This window comes from Kogia breviceps, chromosome 4 (assembly GCF_026419965.1).
Source record: "Kogia breviceps isolate mKogBre1 chromosome 4, mKogBre1 haplotype 1, whole genome shotgun sequence".
In the NCBI taxonomy this organism is placed as follows: Eukaryota; Metazoa; Chordata; class Mammalia; order Artiodactyla; family Physeteridae; genus Kogia; species Kogia breviceps.
The window spans coordinates 107943493-107959577 of record NC_081313.1 but is presented as its reverse complement, the minus strand read 5'-3'; the positions used below and the strand labels follow the sequence as shown (position 1 = coordinate 107959577).

The 16085-nt window shown below is 36.2% G+C and overlaps 1 protein-coding gene across 1 annotated transcript in view; it reads right to left on the bottom strand.

Annotated features, from left to right (window-relative positions):
• Positions 1 to 4889: 4889 nt before the first annotated feature.
• Positions 4890 to 16085, bottom strand: part of CHSY3 (chondroitin sulfate synthase 3) — a 299870-nt gene continuing 288674 nt past the window's right edge. Inside the window, exon 3 of the mRNA XM_059061816.2 lies at positions 4890 to 7195. Within this exon, the coding sequence (XP_058917799.1) occupies positions 5633 to 7195 (1563 nt within the window). The 3' untranslated portion in view covers positions 4890 to 5632. The remainder of the gene's footprint in view (positions 7196 to 16085) is intronic.

Genomic DNA, 16085 nt, shown 5'->3' with positions numbered 1-16085 from the left:
TCAAGTAGTTCTGAAGTGTGGGAGACAGGGAAGAAGCCACTAGCAGAAAAAAGGAAGGAAACTATTAAAAGGAAAAGTAGGTCATCAGCCTGTTAGAATGGCATGAAAACTAGGAGGCAAGTGACAAAGAATAATGCAAAGGTACACAATGCACTGCCTCCCCTCTCCCTGCCATTTTCTTAGTATTATGCTTTTAATTAAAATTTTATGTATCACCTATGAAAGGTTTTCCTTTTAGAAATAGGTATTGGAGCCACTTTGGTGGGTATGGGAGGAAAACATTAATGAACTTGTGGCTGATTGTGGTGACAGGATATTTAATAGATTAGATACAGAAAGTTATTAATCCTAAAGTTGTGCTATTTATTTTCATTTTTATATGAACTTTTGGACTGAGTTACTTTTGATTCATGTCAAGTTGAACACTTGTGGCCAGAATCAAGACACAAGAATCAAGGCAGATTCATATGTCTGTATTTGAAAATCTACAGATCTTAGATTCTGTTTGGCATATATACATACTTCTCCCTGCTTGGATAGAATGAGAAAGTGTGATGTTTGTGGGAATTTAGGGGACAGGAGTTGGGGAAGAACTGAGAATGAGATGGAGAACAGCCCCAAAGAAGGAGGCCTGATAGTAGTGAAAGGTTTGCTTTCAGGTAATGCATATTTTCACAGTCTTAGAGTTTTTACTTGAGAGTATTGTTCCCAAGCAAGGTCTCAATAAACATTTGCTAATCGGTTAACATTACAAATTAAGGGCAAGTATTCCAGAAAAAAAAAAAAAAAAGCTTCTTTCTTTTCCTGTTGAAGTCTTTCTTTTTACAGTAGATCCAATTTAAATAAAAGTTTATCCTTCTAAATTTTATACTTACCAATTCCTTCAGAACTGATTCTATAAAGACTGAGGTTGGGTGGTGACAGCATAGCAAGAATGCATACCAGTGTGCATGAGGGATAATCAAAACTCAGCAGTCTCAGCTTTTACACCAACCTATGGACTAATCAACAAGGGTTGAATTCCATTGAAATAAAATCCTGCATGGAGAAGAATTCCAAATATAGCACAGATGTTGGCAGCTTCTGATGAGAGAAAGAAACAGGGAAACAATTGGATGTCAAATCAAAGGCAATACTAGAATATCCTGGCATCTTTGTGCCAACACCAGGTGGTTTGCTGCCTGCTGCAGATGTGACTGTGTCGCCACCTGGGGGCATGAATTACTGCTGATGTCTAAATCATCCCACCACCTGTCGAGTCAACCCTGGCAGCGTGGCTGGTGCCTGAGCAAGGCTGTGGGGCGCAGAGGCAGAGCCCACTGGCATATTCTGGGACTCTGTCCTGCCTCTGCTATTGCTACTACTCCTCCAGACCTAGGAGGCTTCTGGTCTCAGCACAGGTAGACTACCTATACTGTAAGCTTGACAATGATTAGGGTGCTAATAAAAGTGCAGATGGGGAAGGTAGGCAAGTCAGCAGCACTAAGAACTGATAACAGATCCCTTTATTATCCTTCCAGACCCTACTATGCCCTGCAATAGCCATAATCACAGACTACTTCTGAAGAGATATGCCATCAATATTTAAGCACAAATGAGAGTTTAAGTGGCCAATTTCTCGGATTACTTTTGTCCCCTCTTAGAGGCATCCCTTTGGTAAGGCACACTAAGTTCCTGTGACTTGCAGGACCACAGATGTAGTAACTCAGAAAGCATCAGGAGGGTAGGGAAGGAAATGTAGATGGCCACAAAATGTAAAGTGTGTTGATGCCCTCATTCCCCATTGCAAATCTCAACATCGTGGCCAAGAAGAAGCCACAAATATTGATACTTTACTGGCTATTTGAGACTCAGCTTGATATATCTTACCTGATTAAACATATTTTCTTTTGGGTGAAGAGAGGAAAAGAGGGGAGCCACCAAGTCTCTTTCTAGGTACAAGTCTACCTTAGGCTACACCCTCCAGGACAAGGCAGTCCTAGGTGAGGGCTCAACAGGCCTGGCAGCATTACTGCCTCTCATCTGGGCAACCCAAATGTTAGAAAGGGGCCTCATCTTCTGGGCCCTCCTCCTGGAAGAAGGAATTGCCCAGGGCTAATCAGAATGTAAAACTAGAGTGGCCCAGCTATGGGGCTGCTGACCAGAGATGGGCTTCAGTTTTCTTATACTAAAAACAGAGGGACGTTATAACTTACCTTTCCAGTGAGCATTTACTCTCTTGGTTGGACTATCAGTCCACATACTGGGCTATTTCATTCCAGTAGTTCCAATCTATCAACTAGGCACAAAGAGCTCAACTCTTAGATTCAGAAATATCTCAGCTGTGTCATGCTAAGTCTGTTAGGGTAAAGTGACAAATAGTCAAGCAATTATGTGGTGGTGTTCATTGTGGACAGCTTTTGCACTCAGTTGGCTGAGCCCATGTAGAAGGGCTACTGTTGACATCAGGAATTCTGAGCATTTTTTCCTGCTAGCTGAGGTCCAATGACTTGTGAACAATTAGATAGAAAAAACCCTTCCCCAAGGGAGTGCTACTCCAAGGGAGCTGGCAAAGTGGGGGAAGACTGAGATTAAAAGCCTAAAAAGGCTCTAACTGAGCAAAAGATCAGCAAACTTATCTCTGTCCAGAATGAGCAAAGAGCAAAGCAAGCTGAATGGCCGATCAAACATGGCCATGAGGTCAGCTGGACCTTTGCTCCCCCGCTGTCCCCTCTTTGGCCCCCAACAACTGAGAAGCCATGGGTTAGAGTGGAAAGACAGGTGCTTCCGATTCAGACAGCAATTAGCATAAATCTTAACTCTACAGCAAGCCAACTGTATGAACTCAGGACAAGTTACTTAATCAATCATGGCCTCAGTTTCCATATCTGTTGAATGAAGAAAAGAGAATCAGTATTCTGAGAGCTATTGAGAGGATTACATTTAAAGGGATAATATAAGTAAAACATACAGTGTTGTGTTGAGTGAACAGAAGATGATCAATAAGATGATGTTGAAGGTTAATGAAATTGCTGTTGAGGTGGTATTTAAATAGAACATCTGTAGCTGTCCAAATAAGGTGAAGCCAAAAACGTACACATACTGTGCTTCAGGCTGCGTTCACATTGTGTTGCCCTTCAACCTTAAGCAATAGACACTACATGGACAGAAAAACACTCTTAATTTTACTAGTATCATTTTGATAAATTTTCAGTCAAGAAATATTGCAGTACCTGAAAAAAATCATAGAAAAGCTTAATGCAAAATTGTAAAATAGAATTTAAGTGCACTTGTATTAATTTCAGTATAGCGTGCATGTGTGTAATTAAGTTCAAATGAAATCTCTGCATTCCCTTGTTTCATCAGCAAAATTTCATCAGTGTAACAGAGAATGCCACTTCATCCCTGGGCAGGTGCCTCATGACTCTCTAACACTTGGAGGGTTTTAAACGAGGCCTTTGCATTTATTCCTCAGGAAAACTCTCTGCTATTTCAGTTATCTAAGTTAAAGAAAAGAACAGACCCTGATTTCTTTTCTACATTGATAAAATCATTAATAATTATTATTTAGTAATAGATCTTCCCAAATGACTATCTTTACTGAATATTAATATATTTACTGTAAGGAAAATAAAAGAGCTAAGAACATAATGTAGGAAAATTGCTATAAGAAGGGGTTTGTGAAGGCCAGAGACAACACTGGAGCAGAGATCAACTCTGAAATGTTGGCCCTGTCAAGATTTTTAACATATAAAAGTGCCATGAATTCCTTTCTAATGAACCTTACATTATTAAGATTACATGTTTCAGTCAAGGAAAGTGCCATATTCGTCACAATATTAAGCAATGTTATTTTTTCTGAAGTCCCTAAAATGTCTTCACTAAAAGAGAGTGTTACCATGTAAGAAACCCCATTACTAAGGCAAAGGCTATATGGCCTCTTGGCAATCAGTTCCAAATAATAGTAACAATTTACAATTGCTTTCAAATCAATTTTGATGCAAATTTTAGTGTTCTTTGTGAAAAAAATGAAAGTGTAGAACAGTATGTACAAAGTGCTGCATTTTGTGTATAAAGAGTGAAAAAATAAATACATGTCTTTTCTGCTTATGAAACTTTAGCCAAGCATGCACACAAACATACATACACCTAAAATGGTGGTCATGTGCAGCTGAGGGCAGATCTGAATGAATAGAGAGTGAGACTGATAGCTGTAGACATTTAAAATTTTTCTTTGCTTTTGGAACTATGCAAATATATTACCTATTTACAAAATGAAATTTAAAAAATATGCCTTCATAAGAGCTTCTTGTACAGATTTTCATTTTTTCTTACATTTCTTGAATGAGATTATATTTTTCTACAAACTGGGCACCATTGATTCAGTTTTGAGAAAGAATGATATATGAAATTAAATGACATTTTCCTAGGTGTTTTCTAAGTTGCAGTATTATTTTTGTCAAATTAATTTTATATTTATAATTTCCACATCTATTTTTGTATCTTTGAGCCACCTACCAATCCATATTAAAAGCCGTTTCTGACCTCTTCTTGGTTCAGTTTGATCACAAAGCTAATGAGATTGAAGAGGAATACTTCCCCCGGATTGTAAATTACTGACTAAAAAACTGCTCATTTTAATCACTTAATGAAGGCTAGGAGTTAAAGCATACTGATACAAATATCATGCCCATAATTCCATATTAACTTTTCCAGCCTATGTAGCAAGCATGTTTTGGCGAGTATGACCATTAAGAAATACATCAAATATGACTGACTAAAGGAAACAACACAGATTTTTCAGTGTTTTTGAAAAAGAATATTGTTATACCTGTGTTTTATTATAAATAACCAGGTTCTGTCATATTTTATCTTCTTGCCAGCAAATGAAGGACATTATTTCATAAAGCTTCTAAAATGTACATGAATATTTAATTAAATCATATTTCCTTGAGAAAATAAAATTCATTCGCATTTATAGCAGACAGTTGTGAGGAGCAGATAACTGTCATAAGACCAGGGTAGCCAGTACCGGTTGCTTGTGGAACAAACTCCTCAATTTTTAAAACTTTTTTTTAAAAAATAAACATACAATCATAAGTGTTCATTTCCTTTAAAAATTCTAAAGATGAAGAAAATTACTGTCTATATATTTAAGTCGTTGTATAAATTACAAAACTCAAGTTTATGTTACAGAGTCCCTTCCCCATAGGAAGCATAAAGCACTTTTGTGGTACCTTTCACCAGTAAATATTCGTATCACATTGAATTTGACAAATGAAAGAAAAGTCGATATTGCATCTTTAAGCCCCAAGAGAACATTCTTCTAAGCTGTCTCTCATGACAAATGAGCTTCAAAAGTCATTTGATTGCCACGATTTAACTCAATCTCAATCTCAAAGATATATAAAAGTAATATACCTATTGACTTCAGTAGAAATCTGAAATATCAGTGAACCGCAGACTCTTCTTGTTTGAGGTCAACAAACACCCTTTGGAAGACAACCAAGAGTAGTTTAAGACCAGGACAACAAAATAAAATTATAACAATAATAATTATAATAATAAAAATAACAATAATAAAATAAAAATAACAACAACCAACAATGAGGTAAACTCCCCTTTAAAAAGGCAATATGTGTTGCCTGGACTGTCAGGAGAGAGTTCGATTGTACCTGACACCCAAATGTTTTTCCAACCACAGTTCAGCCAGTTGCACGGTTGAGGCAAAAGTACTTGCCTTGGATCCTAAGCACATCTTATACTGCTTAGGGTCCAAGTTAGGGTCACAATGAACTGGATGGAAAATATGCACCACTCCTACTTCTTGACTTCTGAAGGGCCTTAAGCCAGATCGAATAACTTTATTGTAGAGATCTACATCTTCCAGTCCCCAGCCTTGTATTGAGGTATCAAATCCACCTGCACCCAGAAGATCACTTTTATAAATACAGGTAATTCCATATCCATAGTCTCTCCAAAATCCAGTCTTCTTTGAGAAGACAAAGTCATTATCAGTGGGAGGACTTCCCCCATTGGTTACCTTTGGGTCATACTGGCTAAAGATGATGGGATAGTACACCTGTTGTCCCTGAATTGTATTGTCTCTACATCGTTGGAGAAAGTCTCCTCTGAAGATCAAGTCAACATCACAAAATAGCAGCAAAGTATCATTGTCAAACTGGGAAGATCCCATTTCAAGACCAAGACCTCTGGAAAACTCTCCCTTCATGGGGATCAGGGTCATTTCTGCTTCAGGGTACTTGTTTTGATATTCTTGTATCAGCTCAATATGCTTGCTGGAATCTTGGCCAGAATCCCTACTGAAAAGCATGATGACCAGCTTTACATTCTGCTTTGGGATAAGACAAGTGTTTTCAAAGTTCTCCATGAATCTCAAGAAAATGTCATACCTTCCAATGAGAGGGACAAGAACATGTATTTTCTTTTCATTGTGCCCTCCCATTTCTTTGGCACCTTGAAAAGAAGATAATATCTTTAAAGAATTAGATATAAAGGACAATGACTGAGTGTCACTGTTAATACTCTCTACAAGACTGTTGACATCTAGCTCTTCAGTTTCTCTGAAGAAAGGCTTGCTGAACAACTGCTGAAGATAGGCATGACGTCTTACTGGCACAGTCAGTTTCCTCCCCTTGTGTCTTTTGTATAAGAGGAGTAAATCCAAAATGTACTCCACTCCATGCAGGGGATCAACCCTGCGGTAGCCATACTGAATTTCCTTGAAGTCAATGAGGCGTCCTCTACTCTTGGCATTCTCATTGATCATCTCCATCACCTGTAGGATGGTGTCATCCAGCGCTGTTCTCAGGATGCTGCTGATGCTCTGTCGGGGAGGCTGGTTCTCAGATGCTGAGTAAAGGAGCTTTCCTGTCAGGAATTCCCATTCTATCACTTCATCTCTCTCTCGAGGCTGGAAGTGGTTGAAAGAAGGCATCACTCCCAGCTGCTGGTCCTCTTTGCTCACTTCGCTGTTACTGAGCTTGCTCATCAGAGCGCTCTCCCGGTGGAGCTGGATGGTGCGGTAGCGAAGTTCAGAAATTTTGCGGCTAAGCATGTAATTATGAAGCCTGTATTGGTAGGCAGGCCTTTTGTTTGGATGAAGTGTTATGGCTGCATGGATTTTGCTGTTGTGAAGGTCTTGGATATAACCTTTCCGATTGTGTTCATAATTTTCATGGAACAGCTGCTGCATCTGAAAAGTAGAAGGAAATCAAGATGTTAGCATAAGTTTAAAATATCAAAGAAAACAAGAATCGACTACATCCATAACCCCATAATGAATCATGGTGAGGGTGAGACAGATGGGTAGAGCATGGATTTTTCAAAACAGGGGTTCACTCTGAGGAGTAAACCAATGCCCTGTTTCTTGGAATGGTAATATCAGCCCTAGAGGAGACCTACATTTTACTTAGCATCCTGATATACCATCTTTACAGAGTAAGTTCTTGGTAAGGTAATGTGGAACAGAAACTATATTGATCTACACTGCCTATTTAAAGGATCATACTCAAAATGCCTGACATCCTTATAAGCCAGAAAATCTCTCTGCTAATCTAGAAAATGTTCACAACCTCAGGCAGGAACAAAAATGAGATCAAACTTCAAACTGCCAGCTGTCTCCTCTGCCAGTCAATAAAGAAACCTCCATCACACCCATTCAAGAAAAGTACCAATGGAGGAGGAGAGGCGGTAGAGGAAGAGGAGAGGGAGGAGAGCCAGCAGCAGCAGCAGCATGAGATACCTGCAAATACATTGATTAAAAGGAGGAAAGGAATATTGCAAACTTAAGAATACATATCCAAAGCAGGAAAACCATAGATAAAATTTTAAAATTAAGGACAATACACTCCTCCCTCCCCTCTAAAAAAAGAACTCAAGGAATAGATAAATGAGCTAAGTAAGATAAATAAAACCACTGATACTCACATTATAAGAAACATAAAAAGAGATTTGTGGAAAACATAGAAAGAAGGGATTTGAGAAAATATAGCAAAATAATAGAAGTTTAAAATATAGGTTAAAAGTATGGGTGTATATGTCTATATGCATACACACATATAAATGTATATACTTGATAGATATTTAAAAGTTTGTATAAAAGTTTGTATATATATACATACAATAAATAAAATTTTGTTAAAATTTGGGTATATAATACATCTGGATATATAGTAAAGGAATACAAATATGTACATAAAATATGTCTGAGGGACATATTTCCCTTAAAATAAAGGAAGGTGTATATCTATGTGCAATTAGGCCAAACGAAAAAAAAAAAAGCAAAATAAACAAACAAAACCCAATTTGGCTGTAAAGTCGGAAAAGAATGAATCTTGCCACAACATTCTCTATAGCAACATTCAGTGATGAAAACAATAGAGCACAGCCCAGGAAGACCCCAAGGAAGCAAATTAATGAATCAGATTATACTCAGCCAACCTAGAGCTCAAGTTTTATTGTGAAAAATAAACAGCTCCTAACATGTACGAATGTGTGGTATATCTGTGATGATAAATTCTCTGACACTCCTCCAATCTAGAGGTGGGGGCTATGTCCCTTTCTTTTTTTACAACTTTAATAAACTACAGTAGAAATGACACTCTGCCACTTTTCAGACTGGCAGCTGCCACTTGTCTTGTTGAACTCCCACTCTACAGAAGCCACTAAGTAAAAAGTCTGAGTCCTTGTTGCTGGCCAGAACCTCCAGTAAAATGTGGTATAGCAGATATGTTCTTGTTCCAGTCTCAGCATCAGGAAAGATGTCAACATCGCTCTTTAACACATTAAGGAAGTTCATATCTATTTCTAGTTTGCTAAGATTTTTACCATGAGTGAATTTTGAAGCTGATAAAATATTTTTTTCTGCATACATTAAAATTAAGAACTCTATTTCTCATAAACACCATTAAGAGATTATAAAAGGTAAACTACAGAGTAGAGTGGGAGAATATAGTTTTAACAGATCTTACCAAAAAGGACTAATACCCAGAATATATTATGAACTTGTAAAAATTAATAGGGAAGGACAAACCCAGTTTAAAAATGGAAAAAGAATCTTGAATGGGCACTTCACAAAAGAGAATATGTAAAAGCCTGATAAACATATACAAAAACCTTCTCTAGTTCATTCATCATCAGGGTAATGCAATTTAAAGTTACAATGTGATTTTAATCTACAAAAATGGTTAATGACTGATAATACATTGTGAAAGTAGCAGATTTGGAACTCTCACACACAGCTGGTGAGAATGTAACTTGGTTCAACCATTGTGGAAACTTGTATTGACTAAAATGACTGTATACGTTCCCTATGACTCAGTAATTCTACTCTTAGCTACATGCCCAATACACATACATACATACATATATCTAAAAATACATACATGTATATACACATACATTTTCATAGCAACATTATTCATAATACCCCCCAAACCAAAAGCAACCCTAATGTACATCGAGAGTAGAATAGATAAATAAACATAATGGAAAACAATGTCAATTAAAATTAATGAAATACTACTACTCACAACAACATGAACAAATCTCACAAATCACAAATAAGTGAAAGAAACCATATACAAAATAATACATTTTCTATGATTCTATTCATATGAAATTCAGAAACAGGTAAAGCTAATGTATGCTGTTAGCTGTAAGAATAGTGAGCAAAAATCAAGGAAGTGGGCAGGGAAGCTCTGGAGGGCTGGTAATATTCTATTTGTTGACCTAGGTTGTGGTTACACATATACATTTAATTTGTGAACATTCACTGAACTGTTACTTAAGTTATGTTTGTTATACTACAATTAATAAATGACTTTTTAAAATATGCATATACATGCATGTGGAGTTAGGTAGGTTTTTCTGATATGTATGTATATAAATGTGTGTGGATATGTGAGGAGAGAGAGAGAATATGAATATCAGAGAAGTCTTCATAGAGAAGATGACCTAAAAGGTATAAGACCAATACCATGGCAGATTCTTTATCTCCAGTATTTCACCTGGTTCTTCTTCTATACTCAGAGAGATTTTCAAATCAACATCATCTGACCTTGAAGAATATAACCCTAGATATTTTGAGACGGATTTTGGACTTGATTCAAGACACAGTAGTTCAGTTACATCCAGTATGTTTTTTTCTAAAAACACAAGCCAATTTTTATTTGAAACTTTGATGTTAAATTAAATACATATAAGCGGGCTGTTATATCTCCATTTTTGTATTATTTAAAACAAAATTTTATTGGCATATGGTTACTTTACAATGTTGTGTTAGCCTCCCCTGCACAACAAAATGAATCAGCCATGTATTATTATTTTTTTACCTGAATTTGCTTCAATATTTTACTTTATGTAATTTTTCCATGGATTTTTTTTGGTATGCAACAAGATTTTAAAAAATCTAATGGCATACAGAATACTAACTATACCACTTCTAAAAAGTACTGGCCCTCTGAAACTATTCTTTCTTGAGGCCTGCTTTATATTACTAAGAAAAGGGAACATGCTAAATTAAATAGGAAACATTGCTCAGAGGCAGACTGTTAAATTGTAGATTTACCTAGCTCCTTTAGTGATACTGAAGTGATTAATATTGCACAACTTGATAAAGGTGACATTTGTTATAGAAGAAAAATATCTAAGTATTAAAATGTTTAACTAACTTGCACCACTCACATCATTACAACCCAAGTTGTCTATATAGTGCTTATTTTTCTACTGTATTCCTATGCAGAAATATTACAAGCAGACAAAGTTGGGGTGGGGGGCAATCCTTAAAAATAGCACATTCACACATACTCTAGGTAGTGAGGTAATGATTAGAATATTGTGAATTTATGTCATATTTTCCATTAAGAAGCATAGAGGATATCCATATTTTCTTTCTGTATGTAGGGAGGACCAAAGAATGCAGGATGGACAGGAGAATGAAATTAGCCAGATCTGAACTTGAGTACTGGTTCAATCATTTCTTTTTTGAATTTTCTTTTATTTATTTTTTTAAACAGCAGGTTCTTATTAGTTATCTATTTTATACATATTAGTGTATATGTGTCAATCCCAATCTCCCAATTCATCAGACCACCATAACCCCGTGCCGCCACTTTCCCCCCTTGGTGTCCATACGTTTGTTCTGTATATCTGTGTCTCAATTTCTACCCTGAAAACCAGTTCATCTGTACCATTTTTCTAGGTTCCACATATATGCGTTAATATACGATATTTGTTTTTCTCTTTCTGACTTACTTCACTCTGTATGACAGTCTCTAGATCCATCCACATCTCTGCAAATGACTGAACTTTATTCCTTTTTACGCCTGAGTAAGATTCCATTGTATACATGTACCACATCTTCTTCATCCATTCATCTGTTGATGAGCATTTAGGTTGCTTCCATGACCTGGCTATTGTAAATACTGCGGCAATGAACATTGGGGTGCATATGTCTTTTTGAATTATGGTTTTCTCTGGGTATATGCCCAGTAGTGGGATTGCGGGGTCATATGGTAGTTCTATTTTTAGAATTTTAAAGAACCTCCATACTGTTCTCCATAGTGGCTGAATCAATTTACATTCCCACAAATAGTGCAAGAAGGTTTCCTTTTCTCCACATCCTCTCCAGCATTTGTTGTTTGTAGATTTTCTGATGATGCCCATTCTAACTGGTGCGAGGTGATAACTCATTGTAGTTTTGATTTGCATTTCTCTAATGATTAGTGATGTTGAGCATCCTTTCATGTGTTTGTTGGCAGTCTCTACATCTTCTTTGGAGAAATGTCTATTTACGTCTTCTGCCTATTTTTGGTTGGGTTTGTTTTTTTAATATTGAGCTGCATGAACTGTTTATATATTTTGGAGATTAATCATTTGTCCATTGAATCGTTTGCAAATATTTTCTCCCATTCTGAGGGTTGTCTTTTCGTCTTGTTTGTAGCTTCCTTTGCTTTGCAAAAGCTTTTAAGATTCATTAGGTCCCATGTGTTTACTTTTATTTCCACTACTCTAGGAGGTGGGTCAAAAAAGATCTTGCTGTGATTTATGTGATTTCTTCTTATGTTTTATAGTGTCCAGTCTTACATTTAGGTCTCTAATCCATTTTGAGTTTATTTTTGTGTATGGTGTTAGGGAGTGTTCTAATTTCATTCTTTTACATGTAGCTGTCCAGTTTTCCCAGCACCACTTATTGAAGAGGCTGTCTTTTCTCCATTGTGTATCTTTGCCTCCTTTGTCATAGATTAGTTGACCATAGGTGCATGGGGTTAATCTCTGGGCTTACTATCCTGTTCCATTGATCTACATTTCTGTTTTTATGCCAGTACCATATTGCCTTGATTACTGTACCTTTGTAGTATAGTCTGAAGTCAGGGAGCCTGATTTCTCCAGCTCCGTTTTTTCTCCTCAAGACTTCTTTGGCTATTTGGGGTCTTCTGTGTCTATATACAAATTTTAAGTTTTTTTGTTCTAGTTCTGTAAAAAATGCCACTGGTAATTTGGTAGGGATTGTGTTGCATCTGTAGATTGCTTTGGGTAGTGTAGTCATTTTCACAATATTGATTCTTCCAATCCAAGAATATGGTATATCTCTCCATCTGTTTGTGTCATCTTTGATTTCTTTCATCAGTGTCTTATAGTTTTCTGAGTACAGGTCTTTTACCTCCTTAGGTAGGTTTATTCCTAGGTATTTTATTCTTTGTTTTTTGCAATGGTGAATGGGATTGTTTCCTTATTTCTCTTTCTGATCTTTCCTTGTTAGTGTATAGCAATGCAAGAGATTTTTGTGAATTAATTTTGTATCCTGTAACTTTATCAAATTCATTGACTAGCTCTAGTAGTTTTCTGGTGGCATCTTTAGGATTCTCTATGTATAGTATCACGTCATCTGCAAACAGTGACAGTTTTACTTCTCCTTTTCCAATTTGTATTCCTTTTATTTCTTTTTCTTCTATGATTGCCGGGGCTAGGACTTCCAATTCTGTGTCTATTCTATGTTGAATAATAGTGGCAAGAGTGGACATCCTTGTCTTGTTCCTGATCTTAGAGGAAATGCTTTCAGTTTTTCACCATTGAGAATGATGTTTGCTGTGGGTTTGTTGTATATGGCCTTTATTATGTTAGGTATGTTCCCTCTATGCCCACTTTCTGGAGAGTTTTTATCATAAATGGGTATTGAATTTTGTCAAAAGCTTTTTCTGCATCTATTGAGATGATCATATAGTTTTTCTTCTTCAATTTATTAATATGGTGTATCACATTGACTGATTGGTGTATATTGAAGAATCCTTGCATCCCTGGGATAAATCCCCCTTGATCATGGGGTATGATTCTTTTAATGTGTTGTTGGATTCTGTTTGCTAGTATTTTGTTGAGGATTTTTGCATCTATATTCATCAGTGATATTGGTCTGTAATTTTCTTTCATTGCAGTATCTTTGATTTTGGTATCAGGGTGATGGTGGCCTTATAGAATGAGTTTGGGAGTGTTCCTTCCTCTGCAATTTTTTGGAAGAGTTTGAGAAGGACGGGTGTTAGCTCTTCTCTAAATGTTTGATAGAATTCACCTATGAAGCCATCTGGTCCTGGACTCTTGTTTGTTGGAAGATTTTTAATCACAATTTCATTACTTGTGATTGGTCTGTTCATATTTTCTATTTCTTCCTGGTTCAGTCTTGGAAGGTTATACCTTTCTAAGAATTTGTCCATTTCTTCCAGGTTTTCCATTTTATTGGCATAGAGTTGCTTGTAGTAGTCTCTTAGGATGCTTTATCTTTCTGCAGTGTCTGTTGTAACTTCTCCTTTTTTACCTCTAATTTTATTGATTTGAGTCCTCTCTCTGTTTTCCTTGGTGAGTCTGGCTAAAGGTTTATCAATTTTGTTTATCTTCTCAAAGAATAAGCTTTTAGTTTTATTGATCTTTGCTACTGTTTTCTCTATTTCATTTATTTCTGCTCTGATCTTTATGATTTCTCTCCTTCTACTAACTGTGGGTTTTATTTGTTTTTTTTTCTCTAGTTCCGTTAGCTGTAAGGTTAGATTGTTTATTTGAGATGTTTGTTGTTTCTTGAGGTAGGCTTGTATTGCTATAAACTTCCCTCTTAGAACTGCTTTTGTTGCATTCCATAGGTTTTGGATTGTCATGTTTTTGTTGCAAATTGTCTCCAGTTATTTTTTGATATCCTCTTTGATTTCTTCAGTGATCTCTTGGTTATTTAGTAACGTACTGTTTAGCCTCCATGTGTTTGTGCTTTGTACGTTTTTCTCCCTGTAATTGATTTCTAATCTCATAGCGTTGTGGTCGGAAAAGATGCTTGATATGACTTCAATTTTCTTAAATTTACCGAGGCTTGATTTGTGACCCAAAATGTGATCTATCCTGGAGAATGTTCCGTGTGCACTTGAGAAGAAAGTGTAATCTGCTGTTTTTGGATTGAACATCCTATAAATATCAATTAAATCTATCTAGTCTATTGTGTCATTTAAAGCTTGTGTTTCCTTATTAATTTTCTGGGTGGATGATCTGTCCGTTGGTGTAAGTGCGGTGTTAAAGTCCCCCACTATTATTGTGTTACTGTCGATTTCCTCTTTTATAGTTGTTAGCAATTGCCTTATGTATTGAGGTGCTCCTATGTTGGCTGCATATATATTTATAACTGTTATATATTCTTGGTTTGATCCCTTGATCATGATGTAGTGTCCTTGGCTCCACCATTTCTAAACCATTTCCTATCACTCTGTGTAAATCTCAGTCTCCTAATCTATAAAAGGGAAAATGCCAACCACCTCAATGTATATTAAAATGTTGCTCAATAGGACAAAAAATATATAAATATATATATACACATATATACATATATATATATTTATACACATACAGTGCTTAACATCGTGTCTGGTATACAGAAGACAGTCAAAAAAAGGGTTTGCCAGCCTCCTCCTGAGATTGCTCTTTTTAGCTAGGGATTTTCAGAGGATGAGAGCAGCACCCTCTAGGCTTGCTTCATCTTTGCTCACTTCTGGAAATGCTTGGGAAGAGTTATAATTTGGCCACATATACTAACTGCTTCAATGTATCTAACATGCCACTAGGCACCTTCTCCTAACAAAAGTCCTCAACATTTTACTACCAGAAAGATAAATTATTGTGTGGGTTTCAGCAAACCAAGGTTCAAAAGCATTAAGTGATTTAACCACGGGTTGACTGAGAGTAATGAGGTTATGACTAAAACTAGAATAAGCAGTCAGTTTTGCTACTTATCACACTAAATTTTTAATGTAGCAAAATTACTTTAAGAAAAAGTATAAAATACACATTTTAAATTATATTAGCTTGTCTGAAATAATTCAGGGCTTCATTTCCTTTACAGAATTTTCAATTGATTTCATGGTACCTCCAGAGCCTTATACTGAAAGGGAAAATCATTTCACACTAACAAAATCACAATGGCAAGTGACATCAGTATGTCCTGACTGACCCCAGTGTTTTAAGTGTATCACCCAAAATCTCACCCTCTGAGAAGGAAATTATCTGAGAAGTTATAGAAAAATCTATTATAAAAATCAGAAAGTGGAAGAATAAATGCCAAGATACAGCTGTACGTTATTATTAATCTACTACATTAAATTTCCATTTCTTTTAGATTTATTAATGATAACATAGCATATGGAAAAACTGGACAACTACATGTAAAAGAATGAAATTAGAACACTCCCTAATACCATACACAAAAATAAAGTCAAAATGCTTTAAAGACCTAAATGTAAGGCCAGGCACTATAAAACTCTTAGAGGAAAATATAGGCAGAACACTCTATGACATAAATCACAGCAAGACCCTTTTTTGACCCATGTCCTAGAGAAATGGAAATAAAAACAAAAATAAATGGGACCTAGTGAAACTTAAAAGCTTTTGCACAGCAAAGGAAACCAAAAACAAGATGAAAAGAAAACCCTCTGAATGGGAGAAAATATTTGCAAACGAAGCAACTGACAAAGGATTAATTTCCAAAATACACAAGCAGCTCATGCAGCTCAATGTCAAAAAAACAAACAACCCAATCCAAAAATGGGCAGAAGACCTAA